This window comes from Rhagoletis pomonella, unplaced genomic scaffold (genome assembly GCF_013731165.1).
Source record: "Rhagoletis pomonella isolate Grant_MI unplaced genomic scaffold, Rhpom_1.0 Rhpom_scaffold_00012, whole genome shotgun sequence".
In the NCBI taxonomy this organism is placed as follows: domain Eukaryota; kingdom Metazoa; phylum Arthropoda; class Insecta; order Diptera; family Tephritidae; genus Rhagoletis; species Rhagoletis pomonella.
Window position 1 is genome coordinate 8,690,608 of NW_023458566.1, and position 22,021 is coordinate 8,712,628.

The 22,021-nt window shown below is 33.9% G+C and overlaps 2 protein-coding genes across 2 annotated transcripts in view; both read right to left on the minus strand.

Annotated features, from left to right (window-relative positions):
* Positions 1–2,749, minus strand: part of LOC118747573 (mucin-2-like) — a gene marked incomplete at its 3' end in the record, with an annotated part of 3,278 nt that extends 529 nt beyond the window's left edge. Inside the window, exons 1-4 of the mRNA XM_036481624.1 lie at positions 2,687–2,749; positions 956–1,055; positions 591–898; positions 31–305 (exon numbers count right to left, since the gene is read on the minus strand). Coding sequence (XP_036337517.1) covers positions 31–305; positions 591–898; positions 956–1,055; positions 2,687–2,749 — 746 coding nt within the window. The remainder of the gene's footprint in view (positions 1–30; positions 306–590; positions 899–955; positions 1,056–2,686) is intronic.
* A 931-nt stretch (positions 2,750–3,680) lies between these two features.
* LOC118747574 overlaps positions 3,681–22,021 on the minus strand; it is a 19,127-nt gene continuing 786 nt past the window's right edge. Inside the window, exon 3 of the mRNA XM_036481625.1 lies at positions 3,681–3,749. Coding sequence (XP_036337518.1) covers positions 3,681–3,749 — 69 coding nt within the window. The remainder of the gene's footprint in view (positions 3,750–22,021) is intronic.

A 22,021-nucleotide genomic window follows, 5' to 3' on the forward strand; every position in this document is an offset into this window, starting at 1 on the left:
GTTGTCGTTGGTGCAGGTGTTGTTGTTGACGTTGTGGTAGGCGTAGTCGTTGTTGTAGTTGACGTTGTGGAAGGCGTAGTCGTCGTTGGTGTTAATGTTGTTGTTGTTGTTGTTGATGCTGCTGTAGTCGTCGTGGGCGTGCTCGTTGGTGACGTAGTTGTTGTTGTAGTAGTAGCTGTAGTTGTTGTGGTCAGTTCAGTTGTGGTTTCTGTTGGCTCTTGAGTAGTTGCATCAGGTATTGTTGTCTCCATTGTAGTTGTTGTTGCCTGAGGTGTGGTGGTTGTTGTTGATTCCCTACAACTGGGCTGTGAAAGAGTAAAAAAATCACTTTAAAATTAATACCCAATTGTTTATTTAACCATTTTTTAATACTAACGATTTTTTAATGATCTTGTTTTTGCATATAAATTATAGTAAGTTTCGATTTGAAAATAAAAAATTGGGGTAAATTTTTTTTCGGTATAGGACAACCCTGGGGGTGAGACTTTAATTTTCACATGCATTTTTGGACCAGCCTAGTGTACATTCTACACATTTATATATTCTATATATTATACTTTTCGTTATAAAATTTGTAATGCCTCACTTACCATTGCTTCGGTTTCATTCGAGCAAAATTTGCTGCCGCTATCCAAATCGCAAACAGTGCCTTCGGGACAATTATACAGCGATTCATAGTGGGGACTATCATCGCCAAAACAAAATGCCACAGTCGTTTCATTGAGGCAGGCAAAAACTTTTCCTTCCGAACCACAAACACCACATTGTGACTGCTCTACGTCATCGGTTTCGGTGCGAACACAACTCGGAACCGATGAATTGCTTGGATAGCAAACATACACATCGGCTGTACAGACGTAATCTTCGGGGCAGGAACGGTAGTTCAGTGTGGCCGTACCTTAAAGTAAAGTGTTACTAATTTTACTCATACATATGTATGTCCTATAAATTTTACCGTTAATGCAGAGCGAGTAGACGGTTTCATTGTGACAGGCCACAGGATTTTCGGTTTGACATTGATCGCACACGCCATGAACTGAAGCAAAGCCCGATGCCTAGTGTGAGTGGGAAACCAAAAAAACAAAAACAAAATATGAGGTGAGAATTGCATGTATGTATGTATCTCGATGATATGTATAGATAAGTATGTATACTGAGTTCTCATGAAGGAAGCACGAAATTCACTTACAACAAGAATAAAAGTAACTACGAGTACAATTCTTCGATTCATTTGTTTGGCTTCGATTGCAAATGCTAACTGAGAATGCCAAGCCAATTTTTTCGAACTTTACCAATCCAAATTTAAATATGTACATATTTACATAGTATGTTCGCTATCGTTATGTTGTATTCTCTTCAATTTTTATGGCCCGCTAAGCAATATTAGCCGTCATTGATTCGCCACTTCTCTTGGCTCGCTATGTTTGAGTTCCGGTCGCTTAAAGAAGCGTTTTGCATGTGAAAACAACAACAAAATTAGCTAGCACGGATAGACGATAGCGAGTTTGGTTGTACCTCATTGAGTTCGTTCGTTTCGCCACTCGCTAACTGTTGGCGAATCGATGATGGCCATTATTTACATAAATAAATTGTTAATTTCATTGGAAAAACTTGAAGATGCCGAAAAGACAATGCGATATTAGCTAATTTTTGCTTATCTTTTTTTTCAAAGGCGTGTACAAATGCGAAAAATCTAACAACACCGTGTGCTTAGTAAAAATTTTGGCATTGTAAATTTTATCAACGCAGTAAAATTTAACAGCCCTGTATGCCAACACTGGAATAGATATTAATCACATCGCTGATTAGTTAGATAAAATTGTGCAATAAAAAGTCTTCGCATTTAATAAATAATTAATTAAAGTGTACAGTGACTCACAATACTAATCACGCTATATTCTACAATCGATTTTATTTGATGCTATGAGCCAAGTTGTGCAATGTGGTATAGAGAAACTTCTGAGTGTATACACTGACGTCTCTTTATTTATATTTTCCATGCCAATTTTTTTAATTTTTTTTTTATAAAAATACAGAATAAATTTTTTCAATTTCATATAGAACTCGGAATAATTCAAGAAATACCAAAAAATTGTCATCAAATTTTTCAACTTTTCAATTCCATTTCTTAACAAAATTTTGGGTATGCAGTTATGTAGACCATTAAATTCTATTATAAAAAGGTGAAAGTTTCACGTCTCTAACGCATTAAAACAAAATCTATTTTAATATAGAAGAAAATCCGCAACACGCTCGACAAAAAAAAAATCCCAAAAATCAGTGGTAATTTTTAGAGACTTGAAACTTGCACCTTATTATACTAAAATTTAATGGGCTTTTTGTAGCATACCCAAAATTTTGCTGAGTTTTTTAGTATTTCTTGAATCTTCCCGAGTTCTACATGAAATTGAAAAACAAATTTATTCTGCTGGTTTTTTCTGTTGAATGAACTGTATTTTCATGAAAAAAATAATTAAAAAAAATTGGTATGGAAAATATAAATAAAAACAAATCGTCAAAAAGTCAGATATTGTGGGAGATGCGGTAATCAATTCATTAATACTTTATATTTAATTATCTTTTGAAAATGTTCGTGTTCAAAAATAATATTAATATAGTAGTTGAATGTCCACATACGCTGCATGAAATGTATCTAAAGCTCTGAACACATCGAAAACGACATCACCACACGACACGACATTAAGGTTTTATCTACATAATCAAAACGCCTTGTCGACGGCGATATCATTTTTTTGAACGCGCCAGCGGCACATGAATTTGTTTGAGTTTGACATAAAAGAAGAGGAAGAATTTGATCTGTAGCTAGAAAAATAGAAATAGATCCAATCTGGCCACAGCTACATTTCTGACTAGTCGCAGTGTTGCCGTGTCGTCGCCAAAATAATTATCTACATAAGAGTACGTGTTAAAATAATTTGACAGCTGTGGTCTGTAGCGCGTCGTTTCCAATGTGTTTCAAGCTTAACTATAAGCTAATTTTAAGTTGATTAGGAAGTCACTATTATCAATATATTTTCTTTGACGAAAGCTAACTACTATATTTCTATGGCGATGGCCGCGAAATAGTCAAGGGTGGCTATCTCTGCATTTGATGTAACTAACTTGTAACTAACTACTTTTGGACATAAAATTTCAATAGGAAAACCAAATTTTTATTTTATTTTATTTTGTTTTAATGACTTTATTTATTTTATTACATTTCATATCTGTTTACATATTCTGCTGTAGGTGGTCCCATATTCGAACTCCGTCAGAAATAACTTCAAAATGATAATATGAAATTTCGATCTTCCTTTTATTTGTCCTCAACGGCTGGCTTTCACTATATCTTATTCTGACTACACAATTTTTCAACATATTTTACTGATACTAAATGAGTACGTACAATTTGTTATAGTCAAATAATAAGCAGTTATAAATCAATCGTTTTACTATTTTTTTATTCTTAGCGGTAGTCTAAATCTGACAGTTGGCAAACATAACTACGATTACATATCAGCAAAGTAGTATCAAAAAACTGTCCGTCGGGGCATTTCAACGACTTTGTCTGCCATTCATTGTTGAGTTTGTAGCAAAGGAAATATCTGAAAATGAAAACACATACATACATACATATATGATTCAAATCCAACACACTGCAAACCACTCTACAATTTTGCTTACCCAGTGCAATCCGTATTGGAGGGATCCGCAAATGAGCCTTGAACTGCTTTGTCCGTACAGAAATCCTGTGTAGTTGAACTTAGAGAATTATAGGCAGGAACTCCACTCACCACAACAGCAATCATCAAAATTATCTGTCAAATAAATAACTTTTAAAAAACTTTTTCTTTTCCGAATAAATTCGGCTTCTACTCAAACAAATTCACTAGTCCTACCACAACTACAAAGTAGCAGCAAATAGCAAAATTCATGGTCGTTAACGTTATTCGCGAATTTTGGCCTCGAACTAAATGCAAAAATTTTTACGCATTTTTATTTATTCACTAATGAGCATCTAATAAATGATAAATTTCAAATATTGTGTTTGCATGTTTACAATACGGTCTTAGGTCTTTTGTTTTTCTACATACATATGTATGAGTATGTATGTCTGTGTGCGTGAATTTTTAAAATAATTCGTATTGAGTCAGACATGCATACTATCTACATATATATATGTAAATATATGTATTTCATATATACACTTTAATTGCGGCAATTAAGCAAACTTATGTACTACTTATATCGCGCTATCACTTTCCTATCTTTATTTTTGCACCACTCAAATTTCTTCGTTTCCGAAATGTACCATACATACTCTGGCATTGTAAACGCCCCTGTAGAGAATTAATTACTTATACCGCGCCACTTTTAACTGACTAATTTTACATGGCGATGTCACGAAAAAGTGAGCTTGTTTTCAGCTAATCAAAAGCTGGATATTTATAAGTTGAATTGTATCGTAATTGAGTCAATACATATCAAACCTGCCTAAGTCCACCGTAAGACAATTTTTGGGAAATTGTGTTTTTTTTTTCTTGTTGTCTATTTGACGCCGCTTTTGCAAAACTGTAAAAATGTTTATAAAATAGATCTTGAAAATATTTTGCAAAGAAAAAACAAGCCTTTATGTTGATCCTAAGCGCGTTTGAAAAATACCATACGGACTTAATTAGTTTTGAAGCAAAATTTCCCAAAATTTCTTACGGTGCAATAAGGCAGGTTTGATATGTTCGACTCGAATCGAGTGAAACAATTTTGATTTACGCTAACGGTAGGACTTTGTCACCTTTGAATAAATTGTTAATATTAAAGGCCTTATTGACATCAATTAGCCACATTACTTTAGCGTAAGCTATTTATTTGTTCAGTCAGTGTAAATTGCACTGAAAATCTGGTTAAAAATCGTCTGCGGACTTAGGCAGTTTTGCTGTGTACCAACTCATATCTTCCACGAATCAGTACTGTGAATGTAATGTCTGAATTTACTTTCATGGACCAAAATAAGTTCAATGGTAGTAGGTTGCCGTGGAAGTTATATCAACACTAATTTTTTTGTATGGTCACCCTGACGGAAACAAATGATTTTTTTTTTTAATTAACTAATTGAAATACTACTTTAAAACAAATACAATGAGTAAATGTTTCGAATTTGTATACTCTTTTTGCTCAAAAAAAAGACAATTTGTGTCTTGGAAATATGAAAAAGCATCTGTGAATTCATTTTAAAGTAGTTGAAAATACATGCAGGAAAGGCAATTGACTGCTTCCGAGGACTTCCCCATGTTAAATAAATGAGTTCGTTGCTGGTAAACTAGTGAGAATTTCACTTAGTTAATTACTTTCAAACTAATTCAATTTCCTGCAGGGTAGTGACGCAACCTAATACACATACATACATACATATGTACATATGCATTTATCAAGCAAAACGGAAAAGTTTTTGGCTTGCTTTTGAAAATATTCTCCATAATAAACTCTGGAAGTAGCGGAAGTGATTATGTATAGCGTTGCATATGTTCTTACGATACCAATTGCGATAACAACCACGCCTTTATTACTTTTGGCTGTGATTCAAATATAAGAAATGCGGTCATAATAATCTGTTTAGTCTACTAACTGGAATACCTTTTAGCTTTCCGCAAAAATAAAAGATAAATTTCTAAGAATCTTTGGAAACTTATAGCCAAAAATAACTGATATCCCTCAGGCAAGAACGGTGCGCAATTTATTTATTTGCAGAATAGTGTCCAATCATTAGAGCAATGCAAATTTTTATTAATGCTTTTGTTTTATATGCAAATTCAAGTAAGAGCGCAAATAGTGACGAATATGAATGCGATGAAGACAACAAAGAATATCGAGAAGTAAAAATGTATTGAAACCGATAGTGGTTTTGGTGCTTATAAATATGGTTTATGTTGTTTGGGGGACGCACCTGTGCACTAAGGAGATTCTTTGCGATCTTATTTAGGTTTTGAACGGAGACATTACTAGTCGCCGAAGCGCAGCGTTCAGATAACAAAATTCAAAATATTGCTGAGGTGATTACACTTCATTATCCTGCTGGCAGCTGCGATAGACCCTATCAGGTAAAATTCCGCGAATTCCAATCGAGCAATGACCTTTTAGCTTTACCAAATTTAGGTAAGGTTGTATCAGACTATAACAGGTTTCAAATAATCTTCCTCTAACTATACTTGGCACGTCATCGGTAATGGCAATCATCCGACAGCTCCTTCTCCCATACAGTTACCAACGAACGGTTAGCTGCCCTGTGCCGGTTAGAAAGTGCGATATCAGTTTTTTAAACCACAGTCCAACAAAATGTGAGCAGAGGAAGCGTTGAGTACATTATACCCCGTGGCGTACTCCATGCAGCTGAGACAATACGTATTCAGTGTGATGTTTAATCTCAGTGCATGAGTCCCAATCGGATAGTGTTTTTGTGAGCCTGCGAAAATCCCTAAGCCGCTTCCTGTCCACCCGCGGCCCGAAAGCCGTTGCGCACTCCCTGGTGTTCACCAACATTTGCTGCAAGAGAACTCGAGCCCCCTCTCTTTTCTTTGTGAGACTGACTTAGTACATATATTTAGTACAGTATGTACAGAGCAGTATACTGGACGACTTTAGAAAAATTCACAGTTAGGGAAAAGCTAGGAATGATACAAAGGGTGACATTTATGCTACGGTTTTCAAAATCGTGCTCAGACTTTTCCTATAGATCTTCATAATAAATTAAATACAGGCAAATGAAGAAACACAAGACTTAATCACTCGAAAATACTAGACATCAATCCTTTTAAATAAAAGTTTCTAAACTTCAAACTACGCGATACCGAACTACGGTTTTAAAATTACCTTACCGCACAGATTTTCTCGAGGAACAAATGGTTAGAAGATATTGTTTTGGTAGTAGCTTATTCTAAGTCCACTGCAATATATATATGTATATATGTAAAAGTGTCACATGCATTTGGTTTTACTCAATACCGATTTGAGCTGTCGCACAGTGTAATAGATCCTAATACTTTAAGAAGAAAATACTGCAATATATACGTACGTTAAAGCAGAAGCCAACAAACAATCCCATAATGCTAATGCGAGATTCGTTACATAGCCTCCATGCCTACGAATTTAGGTTAAGTACTGCGGAGATACATAAGTACTTAAAATGCATTCAAGCGCTAGTTAAGTTTGTACCAACTCGTTACTTAGAAACGTTTACCTACTGGCATGCTCGTACATGTGTACTTACATATGTATGTTAGAAAGGTATGCGCAAACACGATGTCACAACAAGGACATGCATACATCTTTGTATAGGCATATGAACAATGCATTCTTTGCATTAAAATTCTTTTCACACCAATTTTAGGTCAAGTATTATCCATTTCTTGCCACTGTAAATGTATTTGCTACAAAACAAGTATGAAATAATAAAACTGAATGAAACAATGCCGTTTCACAGAAATTTCTCTTAAATGCACAAAGTGAATAATTTTAATTGATCGGACAATATTATTCTGGAACATAACTTACCCTCGAATCTTGTTCTTACTATTGCTAACTATCCAGCTCTCCAGATACAGATATCTCTAGAAATATTTTTGTTTTTTCTGTCGTTTGCCTTTGCTGAAAATTTTCTTCAAGAAATAAATATACGAGCCAAGGTACATTGAACAGGTAGTATCAGTAGAGCAGCTGATTTGATTTACTTTCAAATTATTTGGTCTCGAAAATGTCAAATATTTTTAATTTTTTCTCACAAAAATTCTGAATTGTTAAAATCCATTTGCATGTGAAACCTTTTCCCATACAAAACAAGCGATTGAATTGCAGCTTTTGGAACGTTCGCCCAACTCAGCAGCACAACCGCTGATTACTGGCCCTTGTAAAGGATGGATCAATGCTTCGAGAAGCAAACAAATTTAGTAGGGAAGAAAGTTGCATCAATTTTTATTTTTTCCAATTTCAATTTGTTATTTTTTATAATTTTTTGTATTTCTCATGGCACGCTTTGATTTAGAAGAAAAAATTCAGAACAGTTTTTGACACTTTCGATACCAGAAGCAACAACAAAATACACGCAAATGTTGTTTTTGCTCTACTGATACTACCTGTTTAATGTGCCTTGCAGATATCTCTAGAAATATATTTCGTTTTTTCTGTCGCTTGGAAACGTACTTTGCCTTTGCCAAAAATTTTCTTAAAGAAATAAATAAAAATACGAGCATTTTTTTCTGAAGAATTTTTAATTCCTTGAGCGTTTGTTGTATGATTTTTTTTTTTTTTGTTTTTTTTTGAGTTTTTCCTCATTTTTTTTTTTTACAAAATTTCCTCAAACTGTAAAAGTTTGTCGTATTTTTTTGTAGAGGTGCTAATGGGTTAAAATATCTCTCAGTGCTTCAAGTTTATTTCATTTTTTGTTACAACTTTTTCTTAGTTTTTGTTTTCGTTTCGTTGTTTTTGCTTTATTGCACTACAAACACTACACCTGCTCATCTTGACACTATTTCGAAGAATTAATGACCTTTAAATTCATTTGCCCACAAAATTGTCATTCTGACCTTCACTCTTACTGCAGCTAAAGTGAGTAAGTGTAATTACTTGTGAAAAGTAAAATATCTGTGTGTGTTTTTTTTGCTATAAACAAGAAACTACTTTGCATTTAAATATTTGACCTTTCTAAGATGGCACACAGTAGAATGTGTACTACAAAACACACACATACATATGTACATACATATGTATGACATGACGTCAGCGAGGCGTTTACCGTTGCATGTGTTGACAAATGTAGATATTAGCGTTTGGGCTTAATTTTTGCACATCAAAGGAATGATCTTGGCCTCAATATTTAAGAGTTTAGCTCTTGCACTTAAACACATACATATGCATGTTTGGCTACCTAATCATGTGTGTGCATAAATAGCATACCACGGCTTAGATATTTTCATGAGTGGTACTGGTTAAGTATTAGGCAGATGAAAAGGTGTTTTCTGAGTTTCTGATGAATTTACTCCATCGAAGGAAGAAAGGTGCAAAATAGTCTTTAAACGCGGAAAAAAAAATTTTATTATAAATTTTTCCACGAGTTGATTTAAAGAAAAACCAGTTGGTATATTCTAAGGCTCATAAAAGCGGGGCCTAACTAAGTTAAGAAGAAGGAAAGACAAGTATATCTTATCATCGTCGCAAAGCCACGGCGGATAGTTAAGGAGGGTTTCTATTTGGGAAGAGAACTTACACAAAATCTTGGTCTATTTACGAAATTATGCACAAGTTGTTCTTATAAAAGAAGTATTAAAACTCAATCTGGTGAACTATCAAAATTTAACCTATTCTGCTTAGGGAGTTACTCATACGCTATGTCGCACTACAATCATCGGCGAATTCTATTTAAGCCACTATTGAAAATAATAAGGGTATTCATCAAACCTTATAAATGCATTGTAAACCGTATAAACTTATAATTGTGTAACCCTTATAAATGAACTGTCAAAATTTGTATGGAAACTCGTTTACACATTTCTGATAAATTTATCCAGCGATTTCACTGAATAAACTTGATAAACTGAAGACAATGCAACTCTGTCGCAACTCTAGCTATGTTTTCTTAGGCTATAATCGGGATCCGCATACAAATTTTGCACGCATATTCAACAACGATATGATCCTGATAGAGATCTGGTTCAATTATTATCCCGTCTGTTTGTTTTGTTTCACTGATAATTCGCAAAGTTTGGTAGCCGTGATAAATGAATTCATACACAACCAGACATTCTGCCATTGTTTCTTATAACTTGCTTCAAATAAATAGCCTTTATGTTATATGTACATTTATTTAAATAGATATCTCGTAAATAAAATTTTTTCCAATTTAGTGAGGTAGTTTCTATAAATTCTTTATCCCCGTGCTAGTAGTATGAAGTTAGTGACACTGCGCTTTATAACCAAAGAAAACACGACTATTGTCGCATGTGTAAACGAAAAGAGAGTGTGGGTCGTTCATGTAACAGAGTGCATAAACTTATAAGATTATCTGCTTGATAAAGTTATCGGTTTAGATGAATACCACTAATGATATGGAGATTATTTCGTAGGAAACTTTGGAAACTATTTCTAATATATTCACTAAAAAATATAAATAATCTGTAAAACTAGGATTAATACTCGAATATTTAGCTAGCTTTAGTTTTTCCAATATTGGTGTGTAAGTGAGACAATATAGAGAACAAATGTTAAAATTAAATGCGGATCTAGCCTTCAGGATTTGAAGACGATGTCTTAATTCGATGATCACAATATGTACAAGAAGGCGACTTGAAGGAATTTTCAAGTGTCCAAACAAGTAGCCAGAAAATTTGAAATAAATGCGAAAATAAAATATGTAGTTCTTAAGATAGGCAGGGGTCTATAATACGTAACACACATAAAAAAGTCTACACTAGCACGGTGGGGCGCGGTAACTGAATGATGCGCGTGGTGCGTACTACCACTCCATAGGAACAAGGTTCTATCCTTGGTTAAAGCAACATCCCCAAAAAAAAATACAGAAAAAGATTTTTTTCTAAACAGCGATCGCCCTCGGCAGGCAATGGCAAAACTCCGAGTGTATTTCGAGGCTGAATGGAAGATCACCAGCAAACGGCTCAAAAATGCCGCTCTCGGCTGCCGATATATTGAATTTACATTGAGTTAGGGGGTTTTCTGATATACAGCGTTCTTCAACCAAATTCTGAAATACTTAGCAATAATATAGTAATAGCGCCAAAATATTATTTTTATTACTAGCACATCTTCTTAGTTATGTTTTTAAATCAGGGCATTAAAATCATACGAGGCCACCTTAATGCTGGTGTTGAACTATTTTCATCTTTTTCTACCTCATCGCATTTAGGAATCGCTTTACTTTATTTGTGTACTGGCACTCAGTGGAGTCATGAGCAATGAAGTGCCAAAGAAGTTGGAAGTTAAGAGAAATGTTAACTTATTCAAACCGAATACCAAAAATATTCACCTAATTAGACACGAAGTAAGAATTGCTAAAGTCAGTCACCTATCAAAGCTGGCAGTCCTTTACGGTGACCAGCGCAGATTGTTTGTGGAGGAACCGGAAACGGCAAGAGAGTACATTATGTGCCGTTGCGAAATCCATACTGCAGGCCCCGACTTTGCTATCTAGATAAAAAAAGTGATAAAAGAAGACCTGTAACCAAAAATAGATATTTTACAAATAATTGCCCTTGGTTGCGGTAACTAGGTGACCTAATCCTTCCTTTAAAATTTAATCTAATCCAATCTAAGTGGAGTATTTTAAGCTTTCCTACACTCGGATAGAGACACACGTAGAACTGTGCTATCAGCTCAGCTTTTATTTTTCTTTTCAAAGCGGTTAGTCGATGAATTAAGAGGCTTTTGAGATTTTATTTGGCGCAGATTTTTAAAGTTGTAGCTGCCAATGCAGAGACCAACATATTTCCTCTTCAGACTTCTTCTTTAGCTGCAAGCAACAAACGTTTACTAGGGGAAAACTTAGTTCAATGGATAGACCGCTGGCCTCATACGCCTGAATGTCACGCATCGATTCTTAGTGAGCGAGCGAAGAAGTCTGGTGAGGATATATACATATGTACATATATGGTGATCTACGACATAAAAGCTGCAATTTCTACTATTATAATTATTATGGATTTAAATAGTTTGGAATTATAGCTGCTATTTATTTTGAAAATCGCCATATTTCTAGTAAGAAATTTTCTGGAGCTCAGCCAAACTTTAAACACTTTAAGCGACTGAAGCTTCTATGTAATTCGTGTTAAATATTTTTAACTCATATGCGCAAATAGATAAACATACATAAATATTTGCACACTATGTAAAAAAACCTGATACTACCGAATTTAAAATATTTTGTTTAGATTTACACTAAAGCGGCGACCGCCATCATCAAAGTATTCTAATTTTACCAAACTCTATTTATTACCAAAATCCTTAATAGCAAAAAGTTTATCGCACACATTTCGCTCGTACATCCTTTCGCATGCTATAAATAAATAATTGGTTTGCTTTGAAACTAATTAAATTCGCCACTTTTGCCAGGCAATCGTTATTTGGCCGGCAAACAATGTATGTAACAAATGTCACTCATACGCACCACTAAACGCTACGTGCCCACTCTTATGCATACCCTCCACATATGTATGTATATGCAGTTTGTACATGCCGTGAACATTTTAGCTATAAACATGCTGAAATCAATAAAGTGCGAGAAAACACTATTAATAAATACATACATACATACATATAGCTGACGTCAACCACCACAAAATGACAGGACACGAGTTACAGCATCTCGCCACGACCTTTCAATGAAGGCCGAATTCACTTTATTGTAATTTCTTAATATAGTCATTCAGTAATTTTTGAAGTACTCGTACGTACTCCGCTGGCTGCTGCTATGGTACCGGTGCACCGCGGTGTTGTAAAATGAATTTAATTGTTCATAGATGGCGCGTTGTTTAAAGTGCAGTTACTTGTAAGAATGTTTGTACATACATATATACATATATATAAAATATGTCTATAGATGTCCTTGCAATATTCTCATTCAATATTAATTATTTAGGTACATATGTACATCCATTATATTCTTACTTGTGTATATGTAATATTGTAAATATGTATGCAGAGCACGGACAGGACAAAATTTATGCAAAGCAATGCCAGATGTTTTTTCAAATATATCTGCATATTTATTTACCAAAGAGTTGAGGATGACCGGTAGCGGGTAGAAATGTTGAAAAAATTGGCGTAAGTGACGCAATAGAGTGATAGCGTTGTACTCGTATACGTCATCAAATGCAGTAATAGCCCCTCACGCTTTCATACATTTGCATTTATTTGCAAATATGTATGTATTTTTTCTCAGTAATGTCTGTTCGGGTGATAAATGTGCTATAATTTTATTTTTGTGCGAAGTTGAAAAGAACAGCTTTCTTATTTCATTATTCGCATGAGAAGTACTTAGACAAGACATTTCACATGCAAGTAAGTGATTGATGAACTGAAAGAAATATTGCATTTTGGTGCAGATACTTTGATCTAAAAACAAATAGTATTCTCTCCATAATCTGCCAAATATAAGAAATTTTGTACTTGTTGGCAATTCATAGCAACTAATCCTTTAGTTGTCATAGAAACGGGAGGGAACTCGCTAGCACCTCGATTTTTTTTTTGCATATTTCGACCATAAATAATTTTGATTATATTTTTTTTTTTTTGCGACTCTATCGCAGTATATACAAGCGTATACTTGAATGCATATATAAAAGGATACATGTATTAGGGTATGCACATGTGCCCTTACATGCATACAAAGCAACTTTAGTTGACGTATACTCATCAATAGCCGTGACCTAATTTGCGCCAACAAAGTTGCAGCTACAGCCGGATGAATGCACTTTCGGAAGGAAACTAGTGCAACAATGGAAAATCGAGAAAAATGGCGAGCTGTAAAATACATATATGCATATTTGTATATGGGGCATTCCAGCTCAACAAGCATATCATTTGGTTTTACATCTGCGACTTTTTCATAATTTTTTTTATATAATTGTGCCTCCTTGATTTTTTTTTGTTAAGCCGTTTTCCAGATAATTTTTGAAAAAAAATTTACATAAAATAAATTTTATATTTTAAATTTTCAAATTTTAATATAAAATGTTTTTTCTAAAAAACTGTCACTCCAAAATTTGTAATTCTCTTTAGTAGCGAAAATCTTTTTAACTTTATATTGGGTCGTAGATTATGAATCTGTATACCTTTTTCCGTACGTATGACTTAAAAAATAAAATTCACTGACTGTTTTTAATTGATGACTTTTATAAATAAAAGTCTTCGATAACTGTTATCTAAGACAAATAATATAAAAATCAAAAATAAATGTTATTTGCAGATTATTTAGATAAAAATCAAAAATAGATGTTATTTTTTTAATTTTGCATAAAAATTGCAAATAAAAATTTATTTTAAAATTTGATTTTCGGTGAAAAAAGAAATCGATTGGTATGTATCACTTAGTTGTAGAGCATTACATAACTATTATGTTCGGTCCCTGATTTGTATAGATTAATGCAGATGATTTGACGTAGTCAGAGTTCTTGGCATTGAGTTGAACATAATTTGTTAGTTTTTCATTAATTTACAAATTCGAAGAAAATATATTCCATTATTGGACTAGGCGAAAAAATTGCGGAACGAGCGACAGTAAAAAAAGAAAAAAACAAAAGATGCGGATTTGAAATTTTTTGCAATTTTATATTCCAAAGGTGTTTCGAAAATGAAATTTTATGAAAATGAGCTCATAAAAATAGAAAGGCTTTTTTTCAGAAACAGACATCTCGAAAACAGCTGCACAAAAAAAATTTAATCAGAGAAGCCGACGAGAAGCTTATGAAAAGAGTCGGGCACGCAAAAGCCAAATGGTGTCCAAATTGCTAGAATGCCCCATATTTATAGTGCATACAGTGTGCGCAATAAGCACCACGACAAACTTTAGGAGAAGATAGGTTGGGGGGTAACCTACCAGATAAAAGAAAGAAATATTAAAATTTCAAAAATGATGACTATGAAAGTATTAGTGGAAATTTTGTTCTTATTGTGGAGCTCACTCCCAACCTTCTCCTTAAAACTTGTCATGGTACCCTGTATATGGATATTTATGATATTTGAAACATTCACAAAATTTAAAAAATATCACTTTAAAAAAATACACCTGAAAAGCATTATTTTCGTTCTTGCTGCCCTCCTTGACGATATAAGTAAATGCTTACATATACACTGGCTAGCTTTATATAACAACTTATGTATATGTACATACATAAGTATACATAACTATGTGCATATTTGCGCCGGCGAATGAGCGCTTTCACTTGTGCGGCAAAATTACTTTTATTCAACTCCATAACGGTACCGGCATTGGCGATACATTTGGGTTGAGCTCATGCGACAATGACGTCCTCGGCGCGACAGATGCATACAAATAACTGTGCATGCAAATTTACTCAAATTGATACTCGGGCATGGCTACATATTTACGGGCGTTACGTACTTGAAAGCTATCTACATGTGTATCTATTTTCATTCATTTAAAATTGGGGTTTTTTAATATCACTTTCGCAAATAATATTTCTATGGTGTAACTCTTGTAAATTATTCTACTATAATAGGCCAATTCAAATATTCTTGAGAAGAAGCTTCTGGTCCTAACGACAAACAATAGCGTTACCAATAATCATTAAACCAATTAAGACGAGCATAAAGCTTAAACGCCAGGAATATGTCAAAAAGCTTGACCACAAAATTTTCGACGTGACAACACTCGGCCACCAGAGCTTCTAAGGGCATGGCATACCTCTCAAGTTGTGATAGACATGCATACATACAAATGTCAAAGGTCAAAAAGACAGTCCAAAACAATTATAACTCTCTTTCAGGCGTCTAAGAACAACTTAACAATGTTTGCCTTAATGTTATGTAACTGAATACTTGACCGCAGACTGCAAGCTCAAATATCTACTTTGTAAAATAGAACTAGCAGCTTTTGTACTGATATAGGAAGCTTCAGGGCATATACCATGCAAGTGTCCGCGTATAAGCATTCCTGGACTTATACGACTTTAAGAACGATTATCGCTACCATACAGAATCCGGAACTTGATATTCTCCGCACTTCATAAGTAGCTCAAACTTAGAACAATTATTAAATCTACTTAGTTCGTTGATTTTATGAATAAATTAAACTAAGTTAAGAAAGCTTTCTCTCTGATATTTTTAAGAATGGTTGCCACTTGTTTAAAAAACAATTTGAATTTAATCAAATATTAAATCTACGTGAAAGAAAGCTTAACTCAGAAAAAAAATCTAAAAAGCCTTGCCACCTTTTTAAAGCCAAATGCCATTTAATCAATAAGTTAAATCAAATATTATAGTAATGCTATTAAATGAAACCAGTTTGAAAAGCTTTACTGCTGAAATATATTTGATAAAATATTTATAAAATAAAATAAAAATATTGATAAAACTAAAATTCAAATTAATGAAATATTACAATATGTAGGTCAAACGAAAGAGGCTTAAAAATCTTTATTTCGAAGAGGGCGCCATCTGTTACCTAAATAAAATAAAATTATTTTTTCTTTATAAATAGCCAGATACATCTTTTATACCGACAATTCTCAAACAGCATTTGTGGTGTGCGTCCTGATGTTATAACACAAAGGCAGGGACCCTCAATTTCCCGCCGACTCTGAACGGCAAATTCACCGGGAGGTTTGCCTTTGCCTGCCAAAGGGGAGACCAATATTAGTAAATATTACTTGTACATATATATATTGCTCCCACCGAGGATCGAACCTTGTTCTTACCGTGTGTTGCTTAGCCGGTTAAAATCGTTAGCAACATTTCTTACTCACTGATATTAAAAGCTAGGCACTTTATATCTCCACTATGACCTAGGCCTATCTATCCCTACTTTCTCGACACTCTTTAATATTTTGCTTTTAAAAAGTAAGCAGAAAATTGAAAATAATTTTACCATACTTAGCAAAAAGCAAGTAGATTACTCAGACAATAAAAACTTTGCAGAGCTATCAATTGCCTTCGAAGGAATTACTTATAAAAATCTCAAGCGAAATTCAAAACTTTTGGGACTTTTTATGCATTTAATAAAACTGTCTCTAAGTTTAAATATGTACATGCATAAATAAATTTCTTCTATCAAAATCTGCCTACCTCACTTCTTATTGTTTATTCAAACGTACAAATCTGCTTTACTCTCACCTACGGTAGCAGCTTATAATACATACATATAACAAAGAGCTTTTCTCCTGCATTCACACGACAACGGCACAACGCACAAACTTTTTTTGAATTCAATTGTCTTCTGCTTCTGAAGTGGCAATACTGTGAAACCTGTGGTACAACTGGCTGATGTCTGTGCTTAGCTAAAAATAGCAACTACTACACAGTTTCGCTCCTTTTATATAACAACCAAAATAACTAAATGACCGGAGTGACGTTGTTCGATTTCTTAAAATGATAGTAAAACTTTGAAACTTTTGGCATTTGTTTTTCAGGACTTTGGTTAAAACTATTTGGAATACAAAATGCACGTATACGATATACATACTTGGATCTGTATTCAGTCCCTTCATTGAAAATTTGAATGAGAAACATTAAACGCCAGTTTTAGAACAAAAAGCCAAGAAGAAAGACTATACCAAAAATGGAAGATGAGAACGGATTAGTATACGTCATAGAAACGTAGTTATTTCGAAAGCACAAAATGACCTACTTTATCATTCTACTTGCGCTGAATTGGCGCATACATATATGTAAGTATAGTTATACATATACACATGTGTATATATGTATACACAAAAATATAGATTTTTCTAGATAGACGTCTGCCTGCCCCTTTACCAGCATAACCGAATGCAGCTTGCATTTTTGTATGTACATTCACACACATCGCCTTTGGCCCATTTTCATTATACACTGCGCTACTAAATATACTACACACATACATACATACATACATACTTACACACACAATGCATCGTTGAAAGAGTCCTTGCGGTCATTTACGTTGCACTTGCCGAGTTCAATGATCCCGCACACCTCCTCAAAGACGCTAAACCAAAAATGCATATGAAAGAGTTGGGTATGACCATAGCGAAGAGAGTGAGAGAACTTGAAGTTAAGGTAAATCTGCAGAGATGCTGTTGTTGCATAAGTGCCTGCAATTTATGGCTGCACAACGCGGCTTTTTCGCCAGCACTGCAATACTGCATAGCAAAATGAAATAGTACTTAGATAGTGTAAGTGTAGGTGAGTGAATATGTAAAGCTTAGGTTTATATGTACATATGTATGTGAGTATAAATATATAGCTGTAGGCATTGGCAATGAGTTCATCGAACGCAAACTGGGTTAACAGTGCAACTTAGTATATGTATGTATATACCTATTTAAAATTACATTTATCAGCGTTGCGCCTATGACGATTACGAAAAACAAATCGGCGTATTTTTACATATAAGTATTTGTGTGTATTTATGTGAATGAGTGCCTGTTTATGTGTATATATGTACATATATATGTACGCATAAGTACCCAGTCGTCAATTTGAATAACGTTTATAGCAGTACTGCAAACCGCCACAAAAAATGATGCGGTTCGGTTCAGTGTTCCGAAACACTTTGAAAAAATTTGGTATTGGTACAATGTACCGGGCATTTTTTGGGACGATTTTCAATTCCGGTTTGGCATTTGAATACGAAAACGGTTCGTTTCGAAGCCCGAAAAAACCGGTTTTTTGTTCAAAAAGGGTTTTGTCGCTTAACAGGGAAAATGTTACTCATACGCCATGTGCCTACAAGTATGTATGCGTATGGCCATGTACGCTGTGGTGTATGAGTAACATTATTTCCTACACCTACATATGTATTTCATACAAAAAATTATTGCACATTTTCATTTGACCAGTTACAACTTGTTTATTCATCCATCGATTTTCATAGTTGCTAGCTTGATTTTTTTGAAAAACTTCTGTTATTTTTATAGTTTTTCCGTGTTATTTTTTTTTTAATTAAAATATCATGCGAAAATTACCTGATCTAGAAACAAGGTATACAGATCCATAATCTACGACACAATATTAGGTTCGCGTGTTTCGGCGTTTCTTTGTGTCATTTCAAAACTTGAAATTTTCCCAACAGTGTTATGGAAAAAACTGTGAAAAATCAAACGCGTAAGGCCTCATGCTTCATTTTTTTGTTAGCTAAACTCATTTATTTTATTTTTCTTCGTAAAATAGAATTTTAAAATATTCCAACGTGCAGTCACCATGGCGTATAAGCAACTAAGAAATCCATTTTTTCCTCCTAATTATTTTCCATGAAGCTTCAGTGACATTAACATTTGCAACAGAGTCGAAAAATATGGGCGAAAAAATTATTTTAAAATGTTTAAAATAGCTTATATTGAATTGTATGGTAAAATCCCTCATAGCCCTTTCTTCTCATCCCATTTACTTGTACATACATTTAACGCCATTCATGTTCATTTATCTAAATCACACATCGCCGCCATCCTCTTGAGCATGTGTATCTGCAAGTGTTTTTATGTACATATGTATATAGTATGTTTCAATGACGTCATCCGCATAGCACACCCCAAAAACAGGAATATGTATTTTACATTCACAGCCAATTTTATTTTTAACATTTCTTTTTCTGCATTCAACATCAAACAAGTTCGGGTAAATGAGCACAAGGGCATTCAAAGGGACTAATGCGAAAGCATCGAAAAGCGTATGTGTGTGTGTGTGTAACAATGGAAAGTTCTATGTGAGAAGTACATAGCGACACCTTAAATGTAAAAGGCTCTATTTAGAAAATTTCAAATTTTCCAAAGAAGCAAACAACAATTACTTTGGAAATGCGCAGCGAGCTTTTCTAAATGTGCTAACAAATTATATATATATTTTTAGATATGGCTTTAATTTTTTCGTAGCGATTTAACTTAGCACCATGTAACGGAATTTATAAAAACTGCATTTGCAAAAAAAATTTCAAAAGGCTATTTTGTTTTGGTGATGATGATATGTACTTACATAAATACGTATGTATGATTCTTAAATTTTCTTATTTTACATTGCATTTAAGTTGTTGCGGAAAAGAGTATAAATGAAAGCCGCGAAATAAAGGCTGCATTTCATTATTCAACGGAATAAACTTTTTTGTCTACTTATTCTTTAGAACGTTCCTGATGATATGTTAACGTATATTTCAAACGCAATCTGTTTATTGCGGCTGTGAAATGGGATTATCCGGAATGTATAAAGAAACGCAGCCAAAATTTTACGATCGGTTTGGGTAAGGTTTAGCCACTTAACCGCCCTTTATTTTCGCCGCTACTGAATTATATAAACTGTCAGTTTTCACACAATTTAAAATGTACATGTGTATTTAAAAATATCATGAAAATTGTGTTGCTAGCTTCATGTTGCCAACATGTTGCAGGCTTTTTCACAGCGCGAACAGAATACTATCTTGCTGAGGAAATGTCGTGGAATTTCACACTTAATTTACAGAAGAAAATTTTATATGCAATTTTACAGCTTTTTCATGTGAAACAAGTGCAGAATACTATGCTTAAAAAATAAAAATAAAAACTTGTTTTTGCTTGCAATTATGTATATTCCCAAGGCGTTCAACCTAATGGCATGTTCATAATTTTTATATATGTATGTATCTAAAACAATGGCAAACAAAACAAGATAAACCAATGTGTATGCATATAAATAGTAACTACATGCATACACACATACACGCATATTTGAAGTGCACATTAATGTAACTTTATAGAAGTCATTACAGTAAAAGTGCTAACACGAGCCCTCATAAGCACACGCCTTTTTCTCATATTCGTAAGTACAATTGCTGCACCCATACATGCGTACGGTGACCATATTTGTGCCAGCCGAATACGGGATAAAAATTTATTTTAACTAAATTCCTCGTCATTTGAATAGCACATCCCTTTAATGCTTAGTATTTACAATAATTTACTTAGTAATTTTGTTTTTTTTTTATGTAGCATACTCTACAGGAAAAATAACGTGTAAGTACGATTTTAAAATTTTACACAAATTAAGAAAACTGCCAAAAATGAACAAGTTAAGTGCCTAATGAAATGAACAAGTTAATAATAGCCGTCATCAATTCGCTGCTTGCCATGTTTCAGCTCCGGTCGCTTAACAAAAAATTTTGTTTGTCAAAGTAACAACAATGCTAGCAACGATAGCGAGTTGTGTTGCACCGCCACTCGCCACACTATTTCGAATATCACTAGCTTAGGGTGAAAAGTTGTTAAGTCCACTTTTTATGAAAACTCATATTTTAATACCACATAAATTTAAAATGCATTGTTTCGTAAAAGGATAAAGGCACTTTTTTTATTTATTCTCTTTTATATTCAATAAAAAGAAAATTTTCTAAGTCCCAAATAAGCATCGAAAATCCGATAAAGCCAAAATGATACGAAATCTTTTAATATACCTCGAATACCTCTAAATCGTACGTACGTTTTGCTTTACTTTGAACAGGCAATATATTGTATCCAAAGTTATGCCAAATACCTGAAGAAACGGGCTATAAGAAATTTGTTTCCTCTCCTGTACAATTTTTTAGTTTTGTGCCCCAATAAAAAAAATTACTGCCAGGAAAACTGTCGAATACAAGACGTCTGGTCACCGTACCCATACGACACGTGCAAAACGAAGTACCTACCTTACATTGGCAACATTAAAATTTACATACTTGCATACCTAATTGCGCATTAACATGAACGTAAAAGTACAAGTGGCTTTAGAGCCGATCAGATTCCCTGCTTGAAAGTGGCACAAGCACAGGTTTGCAACTCATTTGCGTTTAATATCGTATGAATGTGCATCACATAAAATTAAGTAGACCGACACGTGTTTACGAATCAACCGCTTAAGAACAAGTTAAGCTAATAAGTACTTTCAAATCGATGTCTTAAGCTAAGATACTTAGCTTCACTTGGCACACGTGTGGGGAATATAAATTTTTATCTTAACTAAGTAATTATTTTAAAAAATTTAAATAATACTTACGTACTTAATAGGCATATATGTATGTATGCACATCTGAAAGTAAATATGTATGTCAAATTTGTCTATGGGTCAGTCGCTCAATAGATAGATGTCATTGGCATCTGAAAGTTTCCCAAGTGTCTCTCTTTCGTTGATTGGATACATTCTCCCTCTATTCCCTTTCAGGTTAGCAACTATCAGTGCATGCCGACACACCTATGTATGTATGAATGTAAATAAATATATCTCGCTATTCCACATCAACAATTACAAATGTGGAATTCTTTATTAAAATAAGTAAATAAATAAATAACCTGTATATATGTGTATTTCC